We start from the raw sequence: 27,092 nt of genomic DNA, 5'->3' as shown, positions 1-27,092 counted from the left end.
GTAACTTCCTTGCAAACCCTTTCCGAGTTATATGCATCCATTTTAGCTTTCTTTCTATGGGAAAGCTTTTCTCCAAAACTTTTTCTTGATGATATCACATGTTTCCGGGTGTATTGTTCCTTCTGCCTCATCTTTCATGTGGACAAAATCATTATCATTTTTCCTCTCGTTTTCATCAAACTGATAGGATCGTGCGTCAATAGAATCACCTAGTCCCGCAGCATTGCCCAGTTGCAGTATTTTGTTCAAATACAGTCTTTAGCTCTTCAAAATATTCAAACGAATCCTCACGCAGATATGTATTATTTGGATGAGCCTATTAAGAAAATCACTATAATAAGAATCATATGTAAACAACACCAACATAAGCACGAATTTCATATTCTAGTTTTCTACCTGCAGATAAACATTCCATACTTCAGCATCTGCTGTGAATTTTTTTGTTTCAGAGTCCCACCCGAAACCAGAACTACAACGAATAAAATCTGCAAAGTTTTGGTACCTAGCCTTCAAGATCTTCATCCTATTTTTATACTGACCGTAAGTTTTTGTAGATCTTATAGCTTTATCTCTCTCAAGAGGGAAGGATTTATGCAAATAGGTTTAACTCATGTAAATAAGTTTGTTAGATATCCTGCAACAAAAAGAAACAGAGAAACAGTGATTCCAACAATACAAAACACAGACCTGCCATCAACACATAGACGTGCCACCACCACAGAGACCTGCCATCAACACTTCCCCACCACAAACTCCTTTAGCCTTCTTTGACAGTGCCATCAAAATAGTAGAGACATGAAAAGAGCAATCTTAAACCTCTTGTATGTTAAGAAGATCAGAAGCACTGTATCTTCTCATAATACAATGAGTGATTGCCTGTAGATATGGCACAATAACAAAGCTGCTGCACAAACATTACTCGAACTATGTGTATTCATATTGAGAAGCATTGAATCTTACACGAGCTCCATTGTAGACAGAATTAGGCAGCACGAGTAACGACTTCACCTTGTTGAACACCCTCATCACGATGAATCCTGGCCACCATTGATTTTGGAGAGACGGTGGCAGAGTTACATGTACAGAGGTGTGAGCTTCATCGTCACCGTTGTTGTCAGGGATATGGATCGTCTTTTCCTTTGGCCAATTTTTAATATTGAATTTGGGTCTTTCCAAATAACATGTAGAGAGGTGGGATTTGAGTTACGATTGTTTTGACTAGAAATAATAAAAAAGTTTACTTCAAATCTTTTTCATAGTTTTTTCTTTACAAAATTGTTTATCTTTGAATAACGGTGGATTTGATTTTGCTTTTGTAAATTGTTAATTAAATAACAGTGGATTGAATTTAATTTTAAGTGATTTTAGATAAATGTCATATTCAATAACATAGGAGTTGAAAAAAAAATAGATATCATTAGTTGAATAACAGAAACTTTTAAAACAAAACCAAAACACTTTAAAATCCATGATTCAATACATCCTCCTAAATCTTTGTAAAAATTCTACATAAAATCTAAATTTAAAGCTATAAAATCTACCATTTAAATTTCAAAGCAAAAAATTCAAAGTCATAGCGCCACAACTACTACCAATTAACCCGTTATTATTTTCAATATAACGTTAACTAAAAATATAGTTATAAATATACACATTTTATATCATCTTTTCACTTTTGTCAATTTACTGTGCACAACGGGCCCAGTTGGCCTACTAGCCACACTGAAAGAGGCGGGCATCAAACCCCAGGTGCCAGGGAGAATGGTGTGGTATGTAGACCACCGCAAGTCTGCACTACAATTCTCCCCGCTCCATTTTATTTCATCTTTAAATTATGTTTGCATACAATTTTAGTGTCAATATTTTTATTGTTTTTTTTTAACTTCATATTTCAATGATTATTTAAAAAAAAAATAGTTTAGATGCTTTTGGTGATAAATCTCTCGTTTCCAATAGTAGATCAGCCATCACCTTGATATATCGAAACATGCAATGAAAACAATAAGTTTAAAACTTTTTTTTTTATAAAAAATCAGATAAAAATTATTAAATCGCTTTACTTAAAATATTAGTTTTTTCTTAATCTATTGATAGCTCTACTTTCTATGAGTAGATCGGCCTTCACTTTGGTATATCGAGAGATGCAGATCAAAAAGTCAAGACTTCACTTTTGTTATTGAACAATTTGCATTCTTATGAAAGTTAAAGATATAGACGTTTAGGGGTGTAAGTCAAATTTTGGATTTATCTACATAGGACTCAAGCTAGGCAATGGTGTCGTTCGTGTCGATCGACACCTACCCAACTCTAGAGAACTGTGTAGATGTGTGAGAATTTGAGCAACAAATGGAGGTTTTCCCAGCCATGGATGAAGATTATATTTTGACACAAGATTTAGAATTGAGATAGCTTTCCAATTCCGTCAGTTTTAGGTCGATCCATCGTACCAATCAAAAGTTATAAATGTTTCACTAAAGAGTGGTCCGTCTGACGCGCGAGAAGGAAATCGTTGAAATTATGACTATTAATATGTAATTATTCATATTAAACTCATTGTTTCTGTCTATTTTGTGGACAATTTGGCCAATTATATGTAGTTATATATATGCCTATTATTATTAAGCCAGACTTGGAGCTGAAAATTCTGTGTTGTAATCGAGCTAAGGCAATGGTGTCGACGGTTGACACCCACCCAACTCTGCAAAACTTTGCAAATATATGAGAATTTTAGCGGCAGATGGAGGTCTCCCACCAATGGATGACGCTTATAGTTTGACACAAGATACGTAATTGAGACATATTTCAAATGTCATCGGTTTGAGGTCGATCCATCGATCGTATTAAAAGTTATGATTGTTTTACTGAAGAGTGGTCCGTCTGACGCGCGAAGAAGAAGCTGTCAAGATTATGGTCTGTTGTCGATAGACAATAACTATGGTGTCGAACGACACCCTCTCTTTCTAGAGAACCCCACATGATTTCTACAAGTTTCAATAATTTCAAGTTTGCCCATAAGTTTTCCTTATTTGCAAAAGTGTCCAAGTCGTAGTTTAGACCTATATTATGTTTTCTGAAATCATTGTTTAGGCTCAGTTTTATTATATGATATCTATTTAGACCATGATTTGTGTTATTGCTTTCATGTCTCAGTGCTCTATCTGTTAGATTTAGGGATTTCTAATGTTTGATGAATTGTTAGAATTATAGAATTCTTCATCTTGATTATTTGAACTCTAAATCACATGATAATTTGGTTGACATGACAATATTATTGATTATTTGAACTAATCTCGATGAGCTAAATACTTATTCGCAACGACATTTGTTTTAGGAATTTAGTGAAAATAATCGAACTTGAAGTTAATACTTGTCTTAATCAATTTAATTCACAACGAGAGTCAAAGTTCTAGGATCTAGGCATAGATAGTCTCTGCAGCGAGAGTTGATTGATTATAGCATTGTGTTTCGAGTTCAAGAATTTATCTTAATTAAATACTAATAGTCGTTTGACTGCAATTCTTTTTTCGTGTATGAATTCTCTAGATCTAGTGCATTCTACCATATAGTTTACATCTGATTTACTTTTGTCTTTTAGTACTTTCTCATTTAGTGCTTAGCTTAATTTGATAGCCATAATTTTATTGTGTGAAACATTGAGTCACTGTGGATTCGATCCCTAAGTGCTACATCGCACTCTGAAATTGCAGAATAGCTCAAAGAGTAAACTTGAGCATTTCAACTTTCTCTTCAAATCTAAAATAAAGTTTACCCTAAATAGTGGCATAAGAATAAAACATAGCCTAAATAGTGTATCAACTTTCTCTCCACATATAAAATAAAGTTTACCCTAAATAGTGGCTTAAGAAAACATAATATGTGTCTAAAATGACTTGGACACTTTTGTAAATAGTAGAAACTTCTGGGCAAAATTTGAAAATCTTGAAACTTCATTTATCACGAGTCGGTTTGCTTGATCAATGGGTGTTGACCGAAACCACGGGTAGTGTCAATCCTCAATATTCGACTCCGGCTTCAGCTTTTCAGTTCCTATTCTCTTGATGCTTTAGATAACTCCAAATAGTTCCAGAATCTCTAAAGTACTCAAAATCATACTTAAACCTGCAATGACTCAAAAAAAGACATGAAACATAATATAAAACTCTTAATAAGAACTTATACCATGGTCAACCCATAAAACAATGATATATCCCTGAACAATACCAACATCGTGGATCAGACTTCCAATTTACACCGGAACTCGCTTGTATGAACCCTGAAATTTTCTCCAAAGCTAAAGATGTTCCACATGAGAGTGCTTCAAAAATCGCTACATGTGGGATAAAAAATTCATATTCGGATATCATCAGTTACTCTTACTTGATGTCGATGTGACTATTGAATCTATTCACCATCTACTCTTCCTCTGTCCCTTTACTAAAGAGGTTTGGAGTTTCTACCTTTGAAGGATGAGAATGAAACATGACATTTTCTTTCTGTGGCAGCATCTACTCTATTAAAATAGAGTCCTAATTAAACTCTACCATGGGATATTTTAATTTTAGACTTATTCAACATGTTATCACTTAACATACGGTCCCTTTAATTTACACGTTCTTCTTTATACAATAATTTATGATGACCCATATAATTAAATTTAACTGGTATGTTGTGTCTTGATATCGACATGTCGTTTTGATCACTCGGTTAAGTTTCACTTTCATAACCATGAAAATTATTAATATAGTGAAGATGTACAATAATTTATGATGATCCATAGTAGGACCATTTTATTATGAACATAACAAATTAGATTTATAGTAAATATCAATCTAATACACAAATCTTCTTATAATATGTTATACTATTTTTATGAAGATTTATACTAAACCTTCGGTTATGTATTTTTTTTACAACGAACGACTATTCTATTACTTAAATTTGAGGTAGTCTGGATAACCAAACCGAAATAGAAAACCAATGAAACAAATCTCTCTATAGAAAAACTTTGCGGTCCTACCTAAAGAATCAGAAATCTGATTTTGTGCACGTGGAAAATGAGTGATCTTGAAGTCCGGCAAGCATATCTGCAGAGACTCTATCCTCTCCAATTTTGATGCAAAGCTTGGCCAAGCATAAGGCTCTTTAATCATGACAATCAGCTTCTTACAGTGTGTTTCAAAGGTCTGCCATGTCGAATGTTGAAGCATATTCTCCATCATCCATCGCAGTGCTTCTACTTCGGTTATGTATTTATTATTAGAAGAACAATATAATACACAAATCTTCTTATAATATGTTATACTATTGGGCTTTAAAATATTTTTTGGCAAATCAAATTCTGATTATATTGGACCTGAACCATAAACACATAAATTTAATTTAGTATGAATATTTACGGATCTTAGAAATTTATCGAATATTTTTGGGGTTTATTGCATTTTTAAATGTACATAACTAATATTTTAAAACCTATGTATAAACGAATTATTTATTAATTAGATAAAAAAAATTGGTTAGTATTATTAAACATACAAAATTTTTAAAATAAACTATTTTATATAAATTAAATTAAAAGATATATTTTAAAATTAATTTATTTCCTTAGTTTAAGTAAGATAATATCAGAATTAAAAACCAAGTCAAACCACTAAATTATTATGAATATGAGCATTATACATTAAAAATTAACACCATGTATAATCTATCTATAAGATTAAAACAAACACCAAGATTATACAAGTAGAAAGTAAATTATATTCCAAATAAATGTATTTTTAAAAATATAAACCTCAAATTTCATAATCCTATAATATTATATATTAAAAAAATTATGAAGACATAACGAAAAATAATACCCGCGCACAGCGCGGATCCGTATCTAGTAACTCTTTAAACTTCTCCATTCTACAACACTTCCTCCCTCAGGCATCAAATCATGAGTCCTAATCATATAGATTTGTAGGAACCTATGGCCATCGAAAATCTTCAATAACATGTTCTAGTCAGCTTTTCAAACGATCATTTGAGCTACCCAGGACGATCGAAAGTGGCAATCTGCCAAAATTTTAATATCTCTTCAGGAAAAGGTTGCTCTAACTCTTTTATATAACCCTTTTTCACATGTGGAGTGTCACGTGGATCTTCAGTCAGCGGGTATGGGTTGGATCTTCTTGATCAACCCAATTTAACGAATATCTTTTTATGTTCAATCGTTTGTCCCATATGCACTTGTGGCAGAAGGACTTACCATCAAAATTCAACTCAATCATTTGACTCTATCCAGTTTATCGAAGAAATTAATTCCAAATTGTTTCCCCTGGAGCTCTTTGGAATCGTCTCAGACCTTTCTATATTTTCTTCATTTTTTTATCTATCTCTTTCCCGTTTACTATTAAGTTTTTGATGGTTTGACATATGCTCTTCCAAGATGATTATAAACTTGTATGATGCATAAAACTCTTTAATTTAGATAAGAATATGGTTATAAACAAAATTCAGTTGAAACAAGTTATCGACTAACCACTCTTGTGGTTTAATTTATTGTAATGGTCCGACTGCCCACGGTTAATGGGTCTTCCATGCCTGTTCACTCGGTTTGTGGGCCCATTTATTTCGACGGGTGGTGGATTAATTTTTCTGAGGTTCGAAAGCTGTTGGGGTCAAAAACGGTTACGACGAAATTAACATTCAAAACGTCTGAAGAAGAAAATGACAACTTTCTTCGACAAATATTTTTTCAAAATAGATTCTTTCTTACGAAAAGCTTTGCGGAGGAAACACGAGACATCAGACAAGAGCTCGAAAAAGGTCGCCGCGCAACGACCGAACGTGTGTTCCGCTCGGTCGCTACGTAGCAACCGAGCTCTTCCGAAACGTCGATACGACATTAGTCCATGCATTCTCGTCTACCCTTCGATGCTATCTCCCGAAGACCGTAGCGAACCCATTTCATGTTTCCCGCCATTCTAAGTCATCGATCAAACTTTACGGTAAAAACCGCGGAAAGTTCGTTCTTTATCGAAAGAAGCCGTAATAAACGCTTCGAGTCAGAAGACGGCCCAAAGGGACCTAAGACATGACTCGAGGCCCAACTTACGATTTTTTAACCAACAGCCCGTAAGCCGCATGACGGTTTACGCTTGGTTCGCAAGGAAAGATAAATGTCAAGTTTCCGCGGATAAATACGAAATTTTGAAGATAATTACGAAGATCGGAAAAAATGAAATATCTCCATTTTTATGCTATGACGGCTTAAGGGCAGAAGAGGAAAAGCGTAAACCGGCCTAGGAGCCAGTATATAAGAAATCCTAGGCGAGAGACATGGAGAGAGACTTTTTTCGGAGCAAACTTAGCACTTAGAGCGATTTAGGCATATTTCCGTTTTTGTTATTTTGAGCTGCGACTCAATTAGGTTTAGCCGTCTTAGGGTTGCTAGAACTAGGAATCTCGCCGACAGCTCTCGAGCCCAGGCTTATACCTTGTTGTAACGCTCAACCACGGATTCGGAATAAGACCTATTTTGCTCTCTTTCTACGATTTTTGTACTTTGTCGTTGATATCTCGTGTCTGATTGCTTAGCGTGTGGTATTAACAGATCTCCGGGACCTCTGGGAAATTAGGGTTTTCCTAGTTTCCTAATTTAAACGGAAATCGACAGTGCGAATTTCGGTTCCCACAGTTTGGCGCTAGAAGGAGGGGGGGGGGTACGGATCAATCTAACTATCAAAAGCCACTCAACGATCAGGAACGATATGCAAGACTCGACGTGCGCGAACGTCATCTCGTTCAAAGGGGGAGCAATGGTCGATTGAGCCAAACCTCGAAACGATCTCCTTGTTATCGAGCTGACGATCCGAGATGTCGATGTCGCTAGGGTGCTAATCGACACCGGAAGTTCGGCCGATATCATCTTCAAGGATATACTCGAGAAAATGGGGATCGATCAATCCGAAATCGTGAAATACCCTAGCCCACTACTGGGACTTTCGGGAGAAACAACCATGGCTTACGGGGCGATTAATCTTGCACTCAAAGCCAGAACCGTGACAAGAGTCACAGAGTTTCTAGTCATTGACCGTCCCGCATCTTACAACATTATCATGGGAACGCCATGGTTGAACACCATGCGTGCCATCCCATCAACGTACCATCTTTGCCTCAAGTTCCCAACCCCTAACGGAGTCGAGGTAATATGGGGAAACCCAAGAGTATCACAGGTGCGTTACGCCGCAGAACAAAAACGAAAAAGACCAGACCTCGATACCACTCCTAGAAAAGCGGAGAAAAAGATCTCCAACAAGGATTCACGAAGTCAAGATTCAGCGGAACTCTTCTGGCAGTCTCGTAACATCACGGCCCTAGAGGAAAAACGCGAACCAACTTGCGAATCTGTGGTCACAGTCTGTCTCGACGAAGCATTTCCGGAACGATGCGTCGAGATCAGAGCCAATCTCCGCGAGCCTTTGAGGACAAAGCTCATAACCTGTCTAAAAAAACCTCAATACTTTCGCATGGGCCGCAGAAGATATGCCAGGGATCGACATTAACATAACGTGTCACGAATTAAATACCGATCCGACCTTCAAACCCGTCAAACAGAAAAGGCGGAAGCTAGGACCCAAACGGGCTTCCGCAGTAAACGACGAGGTCGAAAAATTGCTTAAAGTCGAGTCAATAACGGAAGTGAGGTATCCAGACTGGCTCGCTAACCCTGTAGTAGTCAAAAAGAAAAACGGGAAATGGCGAGTTTGCGTTGATTTTACCGACCTAAACAAGGCCTGTCCAAAAGATAGTTTCCCTCTGCCACACATCGATCGATTAGTAGAAGCAACGGCGGGTAACGAACTTTTGTCTTTCATGGACGCCTTCTCAGGTTACAATCAAATTATGATGAACCCTGATGATCGCGAGAAGACTGCGTTCATTACCGATCGCGGAACCTATTGCTACAGGGTAATGCCCTTCGGCCTCAAAAACGCTGGCGCAACTTACCAACGACTCGTGAACCGTATGTTCTTCAAACAACTCGGTAAACGATGGAGGTTTATATCGACGACATGCTCGTCAAATCCCTCAAAGCAAAGGATCACGTATCACATCTCGAGGAATGTTTCGCGCAGTTAAATTCCCATAACATGAAGCTCAACCCGACAAAATGCAGGTTTGCCGTGGCATCAGGGGAATTCCTCGGCTACCTAGTCACATTCCGCGGCATTGAAGCTAATCCAAAACAGATCAACGCACTGATCGAGATGGCTTCACCGAAGAATAAGCAGGAAGTCCAAAGGCTGACCGGTAGGGTCGCGGCACTTAACCGATTTATTTCACGATCAACGGATAAGTGCTTGCCCTTCTACGATGTCGATGTCTTACGGGGAAATAAAAAATTCGAATGGTCGGAAGAATGCGAAAACGCTTTCCAACAGCTGAAGTGGTATTTAGCTTCCCCTCCAGTCCTCGCAAAACCCGTGGAGGGGGAACCTTTGTTCTTGTACATCGATGTGTCGGCAACAGCTGTGAGCGGCGTCCTGATCAGGGAAGAACGCAGCAAACAGAAACATATTTTCTATATAAGCAAAACCTTGCTGGATGCCGAATCTAGGTACCCGCTAAGGGAAAACTTAGCATGCGCGGTCGTAACATCGGCCCGAAAACTAAGACCATATTTCCAATCCCACACGATCGTCATCCTCACGACTTTTCCCCTACGGACGATTCTGCATAGCCCGAGTCAGTCGGGCCGATTGGCCAAATGGGCGGTCGAATTGAGCGAGTACGATATCGAGTACCGACCGAGAACAAGCGCAAAATCACAAGTGCTTGCAGACTTCTTGGTCGAACTACCGACATGGACCATAACCAACGAGGAACCAAATTCCACCTGGCTCCTCCACGTCGACGGACCCTCATCCAAGCAAGGATCAGGCATCGGAATTCGCCTCACACCTCCGACGAACGAGATCTTAGAGCAATCATTCAGGCTGGAATTCCACGCCTCAAACAACGAGGCCGAATACGAAGCACTCATCGCAGGGCTGCGTTTGGCTCACGGCTTGAAGATACGAAACATCCACGCTTACTGCGACTCCCAGTTAGTGGCAAGTCAGTTCAGCGGAGAGTATGAAGCCAGGGACGAACGGATGGACGCGTACCTCAAACTGGTTCAAAATCTAGCTCAAGAGTTTGACTGTCTTGCCCTTACGCGAATTCCCCGTTCCGAAAACGTCCAAGCAGATGCTCTTGCGGCCTTAGCATCAAGTTCTGACCCATGACTTAAAAGAGTAATTCCGGTCGAGTTCATCGAACATCCGAGCATTGGACCACCAATCGTCGTCAAACTCATAGAAGGTCAAGATGACAAGGAAGAAGAAGTTACGATACAACCGCAATCAGAGCAATCTGATTACGGCTGCGATACCCCATGGCTGCAGACAATTCGAGACTACATTATCAACGGACACATGCCCACCGAGAAATGGGCAGCCCGCAAAGTCCGAACACAGGCCGTGCGCTACGTAACAGTGGACAGTGAAATTTACAAATGGAGATTCTCCGGACCACTCATGATGTCCCTGGAAGGGGAAAAAGCAAGAAAAGTGATGGAAGAAGTACATTCTGGGTCCTGCGGCAACCATTCCGGTGGAAGATCGCTGGCATTGAAAATCAAACGCCATGGATACTACTGGCCGACGATGATCGGAGATTGCGAGAAGTTCGCACGAAAATGCGAAAAATGCCAGAGGCATGCTCCAACCATCCGACAACCAGCCGAAGTTCTCTCCTCCATCACATTGCCCTATCCCTTTATGCGCTGGGCCATGGATATCGTCGGACCCCTTCATAATTCAAAGCAAAAGTGTTTCCTTTTAATCCTCACTGATTTCTTTTCAAAATGGGTAGAGGCAGATTCGTACGGGAGTATAAAATATGTCCAAGTCGAAATTTTCGTATGGAGAAACATCATCTGTAGGCATGGAGTTCCTTACGAGATCGTAACCGATAATGGATCTCAGTTTATCTCCACCTGGTTCGAGGCGTTCTGCGAAAAATGGAAGATACGACTTAACAAGTCGACGCCCAGGTATCCGTAGTGTAACGGACAAGCTGAAACGATTAATAAAACCATTCTCGACGGACTGAAGAAACGCTTAGAGGCCAAAAAGGCAGGTGGGCCGACGAACTCGAGGGAGTCCTCTGGTCCCACCATACCACCCCGAGGCGAGCAACGGGAGAAACGCCTTTCGCTCTGGTGTACGGAACGGAATGCATGATTCCCGCAGAAGTAGAATTCCCCGGTGTTCGAAGAAGATTACTTCCCGAACGAGAGGAGCGCAATAACGCCATGCTCCTGGATGATCTCGATCTCATTAACGAACGCCGAGATCGAGCGCCCATCCGAATCCAAAATTACCAACACGCAGCCGCAAAGTACTATAATTCCAACGTACGGAATCGCAGATTTAATCAAGGAGATATGGTCCTTTGCAAAGTCTTCCAAAACACCGCTGAACGAAACGCGGGAAAACTTGGAGCAAACTAGGAAGGACCCTATAAAATCGAAAAAGTCATCCGACCGGGCTCCTACGAAATAGCCAACATGCAAGGCATAAAAATTTCAAGGACCTGGAACGCGATGCATCTCAAAAAATACTATTACTAAACAAACCAACTCGCAATGACCGAAATACGAGACAGCTTGATCTCCATAAGGAGTACGTAGGCAGTTTGTCGAAAGACAAATTCAGCTGTCCCCTCTCATTAAAAAGGGGGGGGGAGTGGATACGTATACTCGTATACTCTCAAATTCGAAAACATCCGACCCCGCCTTCGATGTTTCCGACATATCTTAACCAAGCAAATTATTTTTTATCTGCATAACATTTTCGATATTCGGAAATAAATCAGCCGTTAGGGAGAAGCAGCCTTTGGCATCGCGAGACATCGCAAGAGATGTCTCGAGAGTTACTTCTTCCGAACAACGAAAATAGACACTCCGTCAAAAAAAATGATGAACATTTTAACACATATTTTGCGCAAAAACTCCAAACGACGGCATCTGCCGCCAAATCCGGTGCTGATCACATCGAACTCTCGAACGTCCTAAACAGACATAGCCATCTCACGAAGATGACTCCCGTACATCCGACACAAGGATAATAGCGCTATAAAAGAAACCCAAAATTTTGGTCCAGCACTTCCGGTTGGCTTAAAAATTGTCTCCGGAGAGATGCTCGATTCATATCTAACAAGTCATGTAAGCCGAGAACCTATCGCGAACTTTAAATCGGTACGAATCAGGTTATAATCGCGACAGATAAATTGAAAGCCGGCTAGTCACCGCATAAAATCTTAAAACCGAAAGTAAACTTAGGTCTTGCCCTAAACCCAGCGCACTGGTCTCTAACATCTCAAGGCATGATATCCAAAAGATACGAGATATCTAAAAGATACGAGATCCCAAAACCATGCCTCTATGTTTATATTCGACATTTTCAGATATCCCGCGAAGTCTATATCTCGCGGAAAAACTCTCGAAACGGATCTCGAACAAAACATTTCACATCGAAGAAGGATATGAGACGACAACTCATCACCCTTCTTCCACGCCATACGTAAACTTGTGAAAAATGCAACTCGATCATCTTGTCATAAAAAGAAAGCCGGAGAGCGGCAAGGATTCAAAGCCACATACGGCCAGTCCCGAAATATGATATAAGGCCATTTAAGGCCGAAACATCAAAAATAAAAAAAATCTCTCGCGAGAGATCTAACCAAAGTCATCCTCAGAACTCACGCTCCCTCTTCACCCGTCGCTTCGTCCAAGCCTGGAGCCGCATCACCTCCGCTTTCTCCGAGAACCGGATCTTTCCCCTCTGGACCTTCTGACCACGTCGGAAGAAAGCACGCGGATTTCAGGTCAGCTAGGATGAGATCGAAATCTCCATCCACGACTGCCAAATCTCCCTTGCAGCCAGACAGTCGGGCCTCTTCGGCCTATAAGGTCGGAGGAGTCTCACTCTGGAACGACTGAACCACGGCCACCCCACCCTCAATCGTCGCCAAGGCTAAATCCCTGTTCCGGATGCACTCGAGGGAGCCCAGAAAGGAAGAGATCTTCGCCAAGCGAGCCTGAAACTCAGAACGAAGAGCGTCCATGGCCTCTCAGATCCCGCGGCTCGCTAATCCTGCATCGCCCTCGTTCTGACGCTGAAGCTGATGCACCTCTGAAGATTTAGCCTTCCTGGCTTTCTTCTCCTTAAGCAGTGAACTCGCCGTCTTCCCGAGGTCCCTCTCGAGCTCCCCTATCGTGACCTCGAGTTTCGACACTTTCACAGAGTGAGAATCCTTGACAGCCGTCAGCATTGCCTCGGTTTCAGACCATCTACCCTGCAGCTCCAACAACTCCCCGGCAAGACGACTGGTCTCAGAACCGCACTCGCTGATCATCCCATCGATCAACGACATGAACTGCGAAACGAGAAGAAAGTTAGGGATTTTTTGTCTTTTATAAAAATATATAACAATCAAGAGATCAAGTGAGCGACAAACCTTTCCGTGAAGCCCCGATGCTATGCTCGAGCCTCCTTGCTGCGAAGATTCCCCGTCACCGCCCTTGGTAAACTTCCTCTTCCGGCCCTTAGGCTGAGCAACCTGAACAACACTAGGAGCGCGCAGCGCTATAACGATCTCTTTCCTGGCCGGAGGAGGAGGCATAGAGTCAGCAGCCCTCTCCTTATCCTCGACGAAAATCGGAGTCGTGGATGATCCGGCATGTAGAGCCGAAGCATCCGGAACGCCCGAGTCTGCGAGAGTTCCCGCGTCTCGCGGAGTTACGACCTCGGTCCCGTGACCCGGAGCAATGGCCAGTGCAGAAGAGGATGGGAACTCGGCGCCAGCTCGAACCTGTTCCTTCTCGGCTTGGCGACGAACTAGTCTCTCTCGAAAGGAGAGATGGTCAGCAACGTAAGCCGGCGCTTCGACCGGAGAAGTCGGAATCGGAGCCGGAGAGGTGGCCTCGCCCATCTCAACATCGGAACTTCTCTTGTCACCGTGGGAAGAAGACATGTTGAAGGCAAAAGATTTGGAGCTAGAGAGGTTTTGGAGGTTTGAAGAAGGGAAGGTGTGAAGCAAATGAATGACAAGAGCTCACTACTAATAGAAGTATGGGCTCGGAATTTTATACTTTTAATATATACTTTCTCAAGAATTTTCATCCGCGGAGTTTAAAGTAAACTTCGTCCAATACGCCTAACTTTGCCAATATCGTCAAACCGCGCGCAAGAGTCTCGACTCTAACGAGCTGGGGGGCTAACTGTTGGGGTCAAAAACGGTTACGACGAAGTTATCATTCAAAATGTCCGAAGAAGAAAATGAGAACTTTCTTCGACAAATACTTTTTCGAAATAGATTCTTTCTTACGAAAAGCTTTGCGGAGGAAACACGAGACATCAGACAAGAGCTCGAAAAAGGTCGCCGTGCAACGACCGAACGCGTGTTCCGCTCGGTTGCTACGTAGCGATCGAGCGTCCGTTCCGCTCGGTCGCTACGTAGCGACCAAGTGTCTGTTCCGCTCGGTCGCTACGTAACAACCGAGCTCTTCCGAAACGTCGATACGAAGACCGCAGCGAACCCATTTCATGTTTCCCGCCATTCTAAGTCATCGATCAAACTTTACGGTATAAACCGCCGAAAGTTCGTTCTTTATCGAAAGAAGCCGTAATAAACGCTTCGAGTCAGAAGACGCCCCAAAGGGACCTAAGACATGACTCGAGGCCCAACTTACGATTTCTTAACCAACAGCCCGTAAGCTGCATGACGGTTTACGCTTGGTTCGCAAGGAAAGATAAATGTCAAGTTTCCGCGGATAAATACGAAATTTTGAAGATAATTACGAAGATCGGAAAAAATGGAATATTCTTCTATTTTTATGCTATGACGCCTTAAGGGCAGAAGAGGAAAAGCGTAAACCGACCTAGGAGCCAGTATATAAGGAGTCCTAGGCGAGAGGCATGGAGAGAGACTTTTTTCGGAGCAAACTTAGCACGTAGAGCGATTTACGCATATTTCCGTTTTTGTTATTTCGAGCTGCGACTCAATTATGTTTAGCCGTCTTAGGGTTGCTAGAACTAGGAATCTCGCCGACAGCTCTCGAGCCCAGGCTTATACCTTGTTGTAAAGCTTAAACACGGATTCGGAATAAGACCTATTTTGCTCTCTTTTTACGATTTTTGTACTTTGTCGTTGATATCTCGTGTTCTGATTGCTTAGCGTGTGGTATTAACAGATCTCTGGGACCTCTGGGAAATTAGGGTTTTCCTAGTTTCCTAATTTAAACGGAAATCGACAGTGCGAATTTCGTTCCCACAAAAGCCATGTCTACTGACTCTGCAATCACCACATGATATTTTTCCGTGCTTTGTTCTAACTCACATGATACCACGAATCACTTCCGGATATGTCATCCATTCATCTACTACTTCAAACCAAGTACGCTTAAATCTAGAATTTTTTTTGGATGTGTTACCAATAAAGTAAGTGCACTTTAGTGAAATAGGTAGTCAAATAAATTCTTTTAAAACTTTTTCATATATAAAACTTTTTCATATACCACAAACTGTAATGTTACACTTATCATCTTGATCGTCTGCATTTAGATCATGTGAGATAATGCTAAACTATGTGGAAAAGAGAAACAATGAGAATAAAGCAATCAAAATGAAAAACAATAGAATCCAAACAGTATAATCAGATAACATGCAGTATCATGGATATTTACACAGATTGATTGTTTCGTTTCAGATCATTTTGATTTCAAAGATCTCGAACGGAGCACACTAGTCTAAAGTTTTAATGTAATCTAGTAAAAACGTATCAGATGTTTTGTTAGGGAAATTAAAATAGGCAAACCCATCTTATTTAATCCCCCTTTTGATCGATCTCTATTGAATCTCAAACCCATTTAAACCAAAAATCCATTTTTTTTTATAGATTCTATTAAATTTAAATTTTTATTTATATAAGATATTTTGACAACAATAACTAAAAACTGTGTAGAAGCAACCACCGATTTTAATAACCAAACCGGAGGTACGAAATCAACATATAACAAAGTAGAAAAGAGAACTCCGAGCACCACTTGCAAATTTATCCACCATTGTGTAATGAAGTACTGATAATAGAAAGCAAACAAAGATAATGATATGTATAGTCGAGTGTAGGTAACTTAATATATACTAGACCTTGACCCGCGCGTTTGCGCAGATGTTTGTTTTCAATTTTATATACATAAAATCTTATTTATACATCATTAATGGTAAATATTTTTAACCCTAACCATATTTTCAAACGTGGTTTTTCGAACAAAATAATGTTATGGTCAACATTTATGGTATTCTTCTTCTGTTTTTTCTTCTTCTATTTTTACAGATAACTTTATGATTTTTAAAGTCATATATTTGTTTCTCCTACTCCATAAAGCTTTGTAGTATATGTTTTAATTTATTTTTCACAAAGACAAAAGTATATCACAAAATAAAATTGCACCTTCTATTCATAAATTTAAATAAAAAACTAAACTATGCAGGTATGACAAAAATTAAAATTAAAACTTTCATAAAATATTCTGATTTAAATTTCAATTATCCTAACTAAAACAATATAAGGTTGGGTCATAATTCTTTCGAATTCCTAAATTTTAGCACCCCTTAAAAAAATAAACTAAATTTTATAGATTCACGAAACATATAAAAAATTTGGAATTATAATTTCTATTAAATAAAATTGTTAAATAAAAATTATCATGTGCTGTTATTGTTTATTTCTAGAACTTGACCTATGACCGTTTGAATATTTGTTTTCACTATAAAATTTTTTTTGTACTAAATTAGTATAATATATATTTTTAAATTTAAATGTATTAACTAATTGTTAATATAACATTTTAAAACATAAAAAATTAATTATTTCTTTCAATAATTATATTTTGTTATTTTAATCATTTTTTAATTGGACTTACATATATATGAAAACATTATACCAATAATTTTTGAACAGATTACTTTATATTTTATTTCTAATTATATAAATGGATTATGATATGTGGTCTCTTACTTTATTATTTATTACTAATAAATATTAATAAATATTGAAAAATATTTAATATTTTAATACGAAATATATAGGAAACCTATAGAGAAATCTATTTTGGTTAAGATTCGATAAATGAAATCTATTATTTAAATTAGGAAAGACATATATGATTAAATCTAATATTTAAATTAGGAAAAAACAAGCATACTTAAATATAGTTTCAACAAATATCTCAATGGCATTCTAGTGTAAATAGGCGGTAAAACTAAGGGGCATTTCTATTTTGTATTTCTCTTTTAATAATATAGAAAGGACGGACCGTAGAATGTTGCAAAGTCAGTGTATGACAATTATAATAACTAGGGTAAATCCGCCTTACGGGCGGGCAGATGAGTAAATAAAATGATGTAGGTTTTTATTATTTTCAGTGGTGGACTACATATAGGTGACATCCAGAGAATGTGGACTAATGTTAATGTGCTTAAGAGATGATGTAGGTTTTGTTTTTTTACTTTGCCATTGGCCGAACGTACTATATATTAACATTTGGATCTGGCAGAGTCAGAGTAAGAGAAAATGAGAGAATTTTAGTAATTATGATAATAGAAATAGAATAGAGATATGAGAAGACGAAGTTACATAATTTGCATTAAGAGAAACCAAGTAGACTGAGGTTGGGATAAATGTATCTTTATTCGGGGACACCCAATTGTCGATGGAAAATATGTGAAGTTGAGCTGAATGAAATCTCTGTCTCACTGCTAAGCTTAGGCCTGAATAAAAACATCAAAGTCTTAGATTTTTTTGAGGTTTCCTAGACCATCCAAGTTATTAGCACAATAATAATGCATGATACCAAAAAGACAAAATAATAGCTTTAACTGGTGTTAGTGTTGCAGTTTCTTTATCAATAGTAATCAAACTCTCCCATCTCAGAGTGTGTGCAGTTATTTCGTTGGAAAAAAAAAACAAAAGTAACATTACATTGGGTTTTAAAATGGTGATACAAAGTAGCCATAGATTAATGTGTAAGATCATTGTTGACTTCATTTGTCAACGAAGCCTAGTTTTTATAATAGCTAGAATATAACAACCAACACGTGAGTGGAATAAGTAGAAAGACGTTATTATTTATGGAAGAAGAAGCGAACATGGTTCATATCATAAAACTTGATGGAGAAAACAAACATGGTAAAGAAATCACAAAATTTGTGGTAAAAAAATATAATGTCAAAGATGGTTCAGATAAATATTAGGGTCTTCAGTTCCATCACTTGAACAACTACTCCGTGCTTTAAAGAGTGTGTTTCCTGCTGCTGAAACCAGTTGTTCCTTTGCATTGCTTCCGCCAGAAGTGGGCTGCTCAGCAGCGGCTGTTGCATCCGATGCACCGGGGTCTTTTGAGAGATTGCCATCACCTCCGGTGAACTAGTCAGTAGTTATTTTATCACCATCTGAGCAGTTGCAGGAGCTACATGTGGCAGAAGGCACATCACCTCCAGGATAGTTGTGCCCTTCCTGTTTAAAATAAAAAATGTTAAGCTTCATGTCAATAAAGAGGTGTGCAAAGTATGAACTGAATAAGGGCTGTATCAACATCAAATCTTGCTGTAGAGAGACGATGGTGGCAACAGTAAAGGTCTGATGTTGAGGGCAGAAATTGAACTCAGTTAGCTTAATCCTGGAACGTGAAAGAGATATAGCCTTAAGCAAAAATGTTTGTAACCTCTTAGTGCAAAGGGCCAATTCTTTAAGAAAATACCTTCATCGATGTTTCCTCCTCTTATTTTGAGTCATCCTTATCATCATTTGAACCCATCTAAAACCAATTAAAGAAAACATGCCTCACATTTCCGAAATCAGTATAAAGAGCATAGCTCTCAACAAATTAAGTGAGTCAATGCTACTCACAACTCACTAAAAAAATGTTGCACTACTTAAAAGTAGTTAAAATCCACCTCATCAGAGTCAAGAGTCAGATTCATCTTCGTCATCTAACTCAGATTCACCAGCTGCAAGGTTGGCCTTTTTGATCATTCAGTCCAGTGGCGTTTGATTTTTCCAATTCTAAATAACAGTGTCAATTTAGAAGCGTAACAAAGCCACAAAACAAACGTTAACACAGTAAAGTAAACCTACCATTCTGAGACTCATCCATGGTGATTTCGTATCTTCTGAATCAAATTCTGGAAAAAAATTGAACAAAAACAAAAGATTAGCTTCCAGACCTAATACAGATAAAACCATCAAAGTAAGAACATCAAAATTTACCAGAGTTAACTCACCTCTTAGACCACAGTTTGTTTCAAATTCTTTGAATGAATGGAAACGTCAAAGAATTTGAAACGGAACCCGTCCAACATGTCGCATGGATATTATATATATATATATATATATATATATATATGTGTATATGTATAATATTGCGAGGCAATCTAATAACAAATCATGCATTAGCATCATCTCAGCATATTGAGTTCGAGATCACATAACAAATTACTGCTGTAGTACTCACTCATGGTTCTTAAGACGCTATGTCCTGCGCAAAATTTTAGCTATAAGCATCAGCTGCCCAAGATAAAATAAAAAAAGAGCAGCAACATGAGCGATATAAAGGAACAAAGTGATGATTTTCAGGGAATTGAGACTTACATATGACGATTGAGCAATTGAAGGAGTTCCATAATCAAAAGTTGATGACTTTTAAAAAAAACTAAAAAGGGTTCTTCAAACGTAAGATACTCTATTATCTACTTTTCTAAAAACGTAAATATATATGCGGAAAAAATATTTCGGTTACTGATTCTATTTAAATACATGGTCAGATTCACATGAAACACAATCAATGCCAATGATCAAGAAGAGTGGAAAATCAAAATTCACTCACATTAACATCGACCAAAAGCATATCCACCCACATCAGCTCTCCACCCTGCTTAACGTTCTTAGCCTCCCAGTATCTTAGCAGCCTAGCCTCCACAACCGATGAACACCTCCCGGTCTTCAAATCAGAAAAAAACACCCTAGAGATGGCCACTTAGAGAGATGAGTAGAAGGTCGTGAATAAAAGAGATAAGTAGCAGAGAGATGAAGAGAGCAAGATCTCCAGAAGGGTGAATACTAACCTATTTATAGCAGAGACTACAGATTTTGCAGACCGGACCGACGCATTGAAGGGCTCTTAGTAGGCGTCGGAATTAATGTGATTAAAGTCGTGATCCGTTACGAGAACAATAGATCGTATCCTCGCCGCCGATATGAAACTCAGGGTAACGATCGAGAAAATTAGGGTTAGCGCCGTAGTGAAGGTGGCTTGTTCATCGGGCCGTAAACGAAAACAGAAATGAGCCCGATAACGAAAACAAAAAAAAATCAGAGCGCTGCGTTTTGCTAAATGAGGACAGGTGTTGCATCAGGAGAGTCCTAATTGATGACATGGCATCTGAGCTGGACCTTCTGGGAGGGATTCAAGCTCTTTTTTATATATAAAGATGTCTAGTCGTTAGCTTAATGGTAAAGAAAGAAATGATATAACTGAACCAGTTTACACGTGACAAAAATACCCTTAATGAAGACCAAAACTTTCTATAAAATCCAATGGCACCAAAATAATATTCCAAAGTATTGTAAAGGAAATCTGAAAACAAAGATCATGTTTTAATTGTATAGATGTCCTAATAAATAATGAAAGGAAAAAAATATATATATATTGGAATAATGAAAGAAACCAATTTGAAACAAGAAAGTGTGATCGGTGACTAGGTGCAAACAATTTATTTTGGAATTGCATAAAAATTATCCGAAGACTTTGAGAAGATTTGTTGAACCGTAGCTCTCGAAATATGCCGTAAAATTTAGTTAGTAGAATATTTTATTTAAATGTATATGATGTAGCTCTAAAAATTATATGAGAAAAAGATAAAAGTAAAGATATTTATAGAACAAATATCTAGGTTAATATCTGCGCTTTGGACGTAATGAACAGTGCATCTAATTCTCGAAGAACGAGGGGAAAAAAACTACATATATTTTTGTTTACTATTATTTATTTATGTTCTTTACACATTATGGAATAATAAAATATATTGAATAACCGAGAAGTAAATAACATATACAATTAATTGGCGCGAGCACATAAATCAAAATAGTCACTGTTATTTATTTACAATCATTTTATGGTAAATAAATCCAAACAATCATGTATTATCTATTTTATATGATATATAATTAAATTTAAATGATACTACTAGCATCGATATGTTGTATATTTTTAATATGACTATCTATAACATGAGTTTCTTATTCATATGGTTTTATGATTATTTTTTTGTTTATAAAAAAAAATTAAACCATTGATAACAAGTTTTTTAGTATGGGACTTTTAATATTTTTAATAATTTTCAATCATTTTTAAAAATTAAATGCAAATTTTGAAACTAAATATTAAATGCTAAATGCTTGTTCGAATTTTTTTTGATATTTAAATAATTATGTATTTTATATGGTATATTGTTTAATTTAAATGATATTTAAATATATATATATATATATATATTATTTTGAATCTAAATATCTATTAAATGACATCCTACTCATATGGATTTATGATAATTTGTGTCTTATGATAATTTGTGTCTTTTTGTTTAAATTTTCTTAAACCATTGATCATAAAAATTTAGCGTAAAATTCTTACCAGTTTTATTTATTTATAGCCATTTTTAAAAATTTAAAATATAACATATAATAAAAAATCTTAATTTTATTGTATAGTTAATATAATTGTTTAATTAATTTTGATAGTATAAAGTTAAACAAAAGTGATAGATGATATACAAATTGTTATCATTAAAAATTATAATTTTTATATATATTTTAAGGGATAATTTTCTTAAAACCAATGAAACATGGCGAAATTAGGGCAATGCCAATATCAGTATAACTCTGTCAAATTTTGTAGATAAAATACGTGTAAAATGACGATGGTGCCCTTTCGTATGTACGAAACACCTACTACCTATTGAGTTTTGTAAAAATATTATATGTCAGAGAATTTTTAAAAGATATTATGAAGATTTTGGTTAATATTTGTTTTGTTCCAAAGAAGATAATAAATTTGTTCATCCTCTTAAAGTAATAACAATCCTCGCATGTTTTGTCAATGTCGAAGTGTCAATCCGTTAGTGGCTTCATTGTAAATGTATTGGTTACATACTTTGTCTTCAAAATGATTCTGAATCCAGTAAGTGAATTCTTAATCATGGTCCAACATTAATTGAACCTGAATTGACTATTTTCCCATGATAGCTTTTTCATATATTCTTTTCCCTCTTCGAAATTGTTTCTGCACAACATTGAAATAATGATAATGCTTTTTTGATTTACTTGATAAATATATATACACATTTTTATATTAATATCTTATAAATTTTAATCTTTGTTGAAAGAAACATAGGTGATGATAATTTTGTTATTATAATACATTTATAGTTACTTATATAAAGATAAATTTAATTACTATTAAGAGTATTAATAATTTTAACTACCTTAACTTTTAATGTGAGATCCCGGAGTAGGAAAACATTTCATAAATATTTTTCTGTAATAAATAAGAGAAAAATCTAAGCGAGAAAATTTAGATAATGATAATATTTACTTTGTACATTCGATAAATATATACACATACTTATCTTATCATTTAGTAAATGTTACTTCGTTTATTAGATAAATATATTCACAGACTTATTTTATTATTTAATAAATTTTTACTTGTTGGAAAGAAAATAAGTAAAAATAATTTTATTAGTATAATAGATTGTGGTTAATTTTATTATGTTCAACCTAATTATTATAATGACAAAAAATAATTATTATAATAGATTTATATATAGATATATTATAATCATAAAAATATTAGCCATGATCGAAACCCAAAATTTATTCTTTTTAACATCCAAATATATAGTTGGAATGTGACGCAAAGGGAAAATGAATAAAGACTTAACTAAATTGTGATTATAATCTAAATGATCTTAGTGTTTCAAAAAAAAAAAAAAATCTAAATGATCTTATATCTAGCATATTTGGTTTCGCATAAAACTAATTTGTTTATCACAATTGATTCAAACGTCATGTTCGACTTCAGAATCACTGATTTGCCATTTTCAACTGACAATGAAGTTCTTATTTACGGTTTTAAAGAATCTAAAGGGGTTCTTAAAATATATATCAGTTCATGTTGCTTGCAGTGATAGTTTGATGAGTGATGCCCTTCTTAGACCAACCCTTAGCATCAACAGTATTTTTGGCAACTATGTACGACAAACCCCATACATGAAACCCATGGCCTGAAAGCCAAATAAGAATATTGTACTCTTCAAAATAACTCATTTATTTTCTGAAGCTTTTGGAACACAATTTTTCACGAATTTATTGTGTTCTCTTAACAATACTCACAACACACTGAAAACCGTAATTTTTTTAATTATAAAATCTACTATACCAAAAATTAAAAAATTGCAACTAAGCATGGACCATGGCCAAACAGCCCTAAGAACAGCATTCTCAACAACAAATCTTCATGCAGAAACAGTAGCTTCTCCAGCTAAGAAGCTTGAATGTTGAAACGTACCCTTCTTCCCAACGTATAACAACTGAGCACCATAATCCATTTGGAATCATTCTTATCCATAATAAAATTTTGAAGAATTTCTCCACTATTCTTGTAGAAGAATTTGTCGTCTTCCACAACAACCTCATAAGCTTTTCTTTCCATATACACACAGCATAAACATGACAACAAAAAGAAAATAAGTTTCTAAGTTATCGACATTGTTAATTCTTTCCCCTTGCCAATATCAAACCTGTAACATTTCAATTAAATGTACATCTAAGTTTATATTTCAAGATTCGGCTCAAACTTTTTTACACGAAATGGGAAAAAGGAGTCAGTGAGAAGCAATTACCAGTAGAAGTAAGGGTCTCTACTCTGACACTGGAGCAACTTGTAGTAAAAATGCAGGTTGTGTCCATACCGATGTCTAGGGTCAATATGTTGCAAAAAGTGCATAATCCAAGATCAGATTAGGCTCAATCCAAAAAAGTAGAATTAAAAGGAACCTGAAGCTGAGATTAGTCTCTCTATAAATTACTGCCTCAAGCGAGTGTTGTAAAACCTTTACCAAACCTACTGCTCTTGTACAAGCTCTAGACCACCTGGAATTTGCAGTTTCATGTTTCTCAATATCGAAGAATGATATAGATCTTATCTTCACACAAAAACAGGCATGTGAATAGACTATAAACAGAGAAAGAAGCACAGTTTCAAACACAACTTCTAATTAGTAGATTCAGGCAAAGATCAAAGACTAATAACAAAGGATAAGAACTTCTCGGATCTGGAAGACAGAGCAATGCACTGAGAAATGAAGGAAAACAAATTAGAGAAAACTTAGTCGTGGTCAAGATGAATAAGTACCTTGAATATACCACCAGAAATATATTTACAACACTTGCAACTTCATTTTCCTTTTTATTGAGCTAACTATGAAGAGAGAGAGAGAGTGATGAAAGATAGAAAGACACAGAGACTTGATTTGTAAACAAACATATGCCTTTGGAAAAGCCCAGACTGCACCAGTTAAATTGTAAGATCAAGGGCCAAGAGGCAAACAACATCTTAGTGACTGACATCTAAATTTTTTGGCACCAAAAAAAAAAACCTTATGTACTCTCTGAGCATTTTGGTCGTTGATCATCATCCATCGACTGATACAATAGAACATTATAACTGTCAATTCACCAACCAATGTATATACAAAAATCAAAGCTTACTTACAACATTTACAGCCGCTACACAATTGTTCTAGATACCAATTTTTTTCCTTGATATGCATTATCTCAGTTTGTAGAGTAACACGTTCTAGGACATCTGATTGCTCACAAATCGAAACCTAAAGATAACAAAGAAGAAAAAGAGTCTCAATTTTAATCAGTGTCCAAGAAAAAAAATATCATTTAAAAACAATCTTATATTGGTATAAAACCTTTCAATAGTGAACAAAGTCGCACTGTCACTATCCTCAGGCTTGAGAACAATTGAGCAGCCCACCTTTAGCAACTTGATCTTTTGATGTCTTCAAGTGAGCAAGAAAAGGATCAAGCAACCTTGTAGCAATCTTCATATGATTTCCATTAGATGTTACCAACAGAGACACCTGGAGACACTCTAACACAAAGCTTAACTAAACATTATGGGAGCATTAACCATTTTAAGGCTTTTATTCTTATCAAGGAACCCTAAAAATGCAATCTTTCAACTTTTTACATAACAATATTCTAAGAAACGTTACAGTTTCGAACACAAAGTTCAGCATCTATGTTCTTAACTAAACAATTTTGATCAATTACAATTAAAGAGAAAGAAGTTATATTACCAGGTTCGAGTGTGAGTGAACTGAAATGCAACCAAATAAAGCCGAGTCAGAAGATTTCATCGCAAATCTTGAAACTTTTCAGATTTCAGATCATCTGAAGAATAACCCACAAAGCAAAATAAGAAAGAAATAAAGACTGCAGAAATAGACGGTTCAGCTATAAGGAGAGGAGAGGAGAGTAGCAGAATGGATACCATGATTCGAGCCGCTAGTAAGTAGAAGCAGCGACAGGTTCATACCTGTTTGACTTCAGAGACTGTTGTTTGACCGAAATTCAAATCTCTTAGGAAACAAAAAATTATAAGAACAACTTTTCTTATTAGCTTTAGAAACTACTCAAAACTACTCTCAATGTTTCACTCTTAGATCTTATGCATAGAACACCTCTCCATGAGACCTATATTATATGAAAGACAATTCCCTTTAACATGTGGGATATGAAAAACACAAACTTAACCTAAATAGAAACTTCATTTTCCTATTTCTAGGTTTCCTAATTGTGTTTATCTTAACATATTAAACATCTAATAATATGTTAAGTTTCCACAAGCTTGGAATTATCCAACATTCACCCCCTTAATTCCAACTTGAATTAGAGAGATCAATTTCTTGAACTCCGAAAGCTCCTCATTTTCTTGAACATAATCCTTGCTAATGGCTTGGTAAGGATGTCGGCCTTCTACTCAACACCCAGCACATGCTTCACTTCGATCTGTCCATTCTCCACACACTCACGAATGAAGTGATACTTCTTGAGTACATGCTTACTACTTCCATGGAAAACTGGATTCTTTGTTAGAGCAATGGCTGATTTGTTGTCGAAACTAAGCTTGACCTTCTCGCCTTCTTTGCTTAATATATCACTCAACAATTCCTTGATCCATATAGCTTGCTTCACTGCTTCTGTTGCTGCCATGAACTTTGCTTCACATGATGACAATGCAACCGTCTGCTGCTTCTGCGATGTCCAAGTAATCAATGATGAACCGTAGTAGAATGCATGTCCTGACGTGCTCCTCCCATCATCGGGATCAATGTTGTGACTGCTGTCACTATAACCAACGACACTCCTTGACCCATCTCTCTTGAAAACCAGACCGAAGTTTGTTGTTCCTTTCACATACCGCAGTATGTCCCTGATGGCTTGTCCATGAGAGTCTCTCGGATTGTGCATGTATCGACTAAGAACACCAACTGCGTAACACAGGTCGGGTCTTGTGTGAAGCAGATACCTCAAACATCCTATGATTCTCCTGAACTCTATAGCATCTATCTCTCGTTCATCTTTAGCTTTTGAGATCTTCAAATTTGCCTCCATTGGAATTTGAGTTGCATTACACGCTTCCATCTTTGTGTCACATAGGATTCCTTGAGCATACCTCTCTTGTTTTATTATGATTCCGTCTGCTCCTTGAATCACCTCTATGCCAAGGTAGTATTACCTAGATCTGACATCTCGAACTTCTTAGACATCTCCTCCTTGAATTGCCTAATCACCTTAAGTGAAGTTCCTGTCACAAATAGATCATCAACATAGATGGCTATGATCAAGACGTCTCCTCCTTCAGTATT

The 27,092-nt window shown here is 37.0% G+C and overlaps 1 protein-coding gene and 1 long non-coding RNA gene across 2 annotated transcripts; both read right to left on the bottom strand.

Moving 5' to 3' along the window:
- Nucleotides 1-18,198: 18,198 nt before the first annotated feature.
- On the bottom strand, nucleotides 18,199-19,309 carry LOC111211114. Its single transcript, XR_002662287.2, has 2 exons — nucleotides 19,228-19,309; nucleotides 18,199-19,155 (listed from the first exon to the last, which is right to left on the bottom strand). It is a non-coding gene; the product is annotated as an uncharacterized LOC111211114 (long non-coding RNA).
- Nucleotides 19,310-26,199: 6,890 nt separating this feature from the next.
- Nucleotides 26,200-26,868, bottom strand: LOC125583141 (secreted RxLR effector protein 161-like). The gene has a single exon (XM_048749727.1). The coding sequence runs from the start codon at nucleotides 26,866-26,868 to the stop codon at nucleotides 26,200-26,202; it is 669 nt and encodes a 222-aa protein (XP_048605684.1).
- Between the last annotated feature and the right edge of the window lie 224 nt (nucleotides 26,869-27,092).

This window comes from Brassica napus, chromosome C3, assembly GCF_020379485.1.
Source record: "Brassica napus cultivar Da-Ae chromosome C3, Da-Ae, whole genome shotgun sequence".
NCBI lineage: Eukaryota > Viridiplantae > Streptophyta > Magnoliopsida > Brassicales > Brassicaceae > Brassica > Brassica napus.
Note: the sequence above shows the minus strand (reverse complement) of the source record. Positions and strands in the feature narration are given on the sequence as shown.

Coding starts and splice junctions, on each gene's coding strand:
- LOC125583141 (XM_048749727.1), bottom strand. CDS start 26,868: ATGGAAGCGTGTAATGCAACTCAAATTCCAATGGAGGCAAATTTGAAG.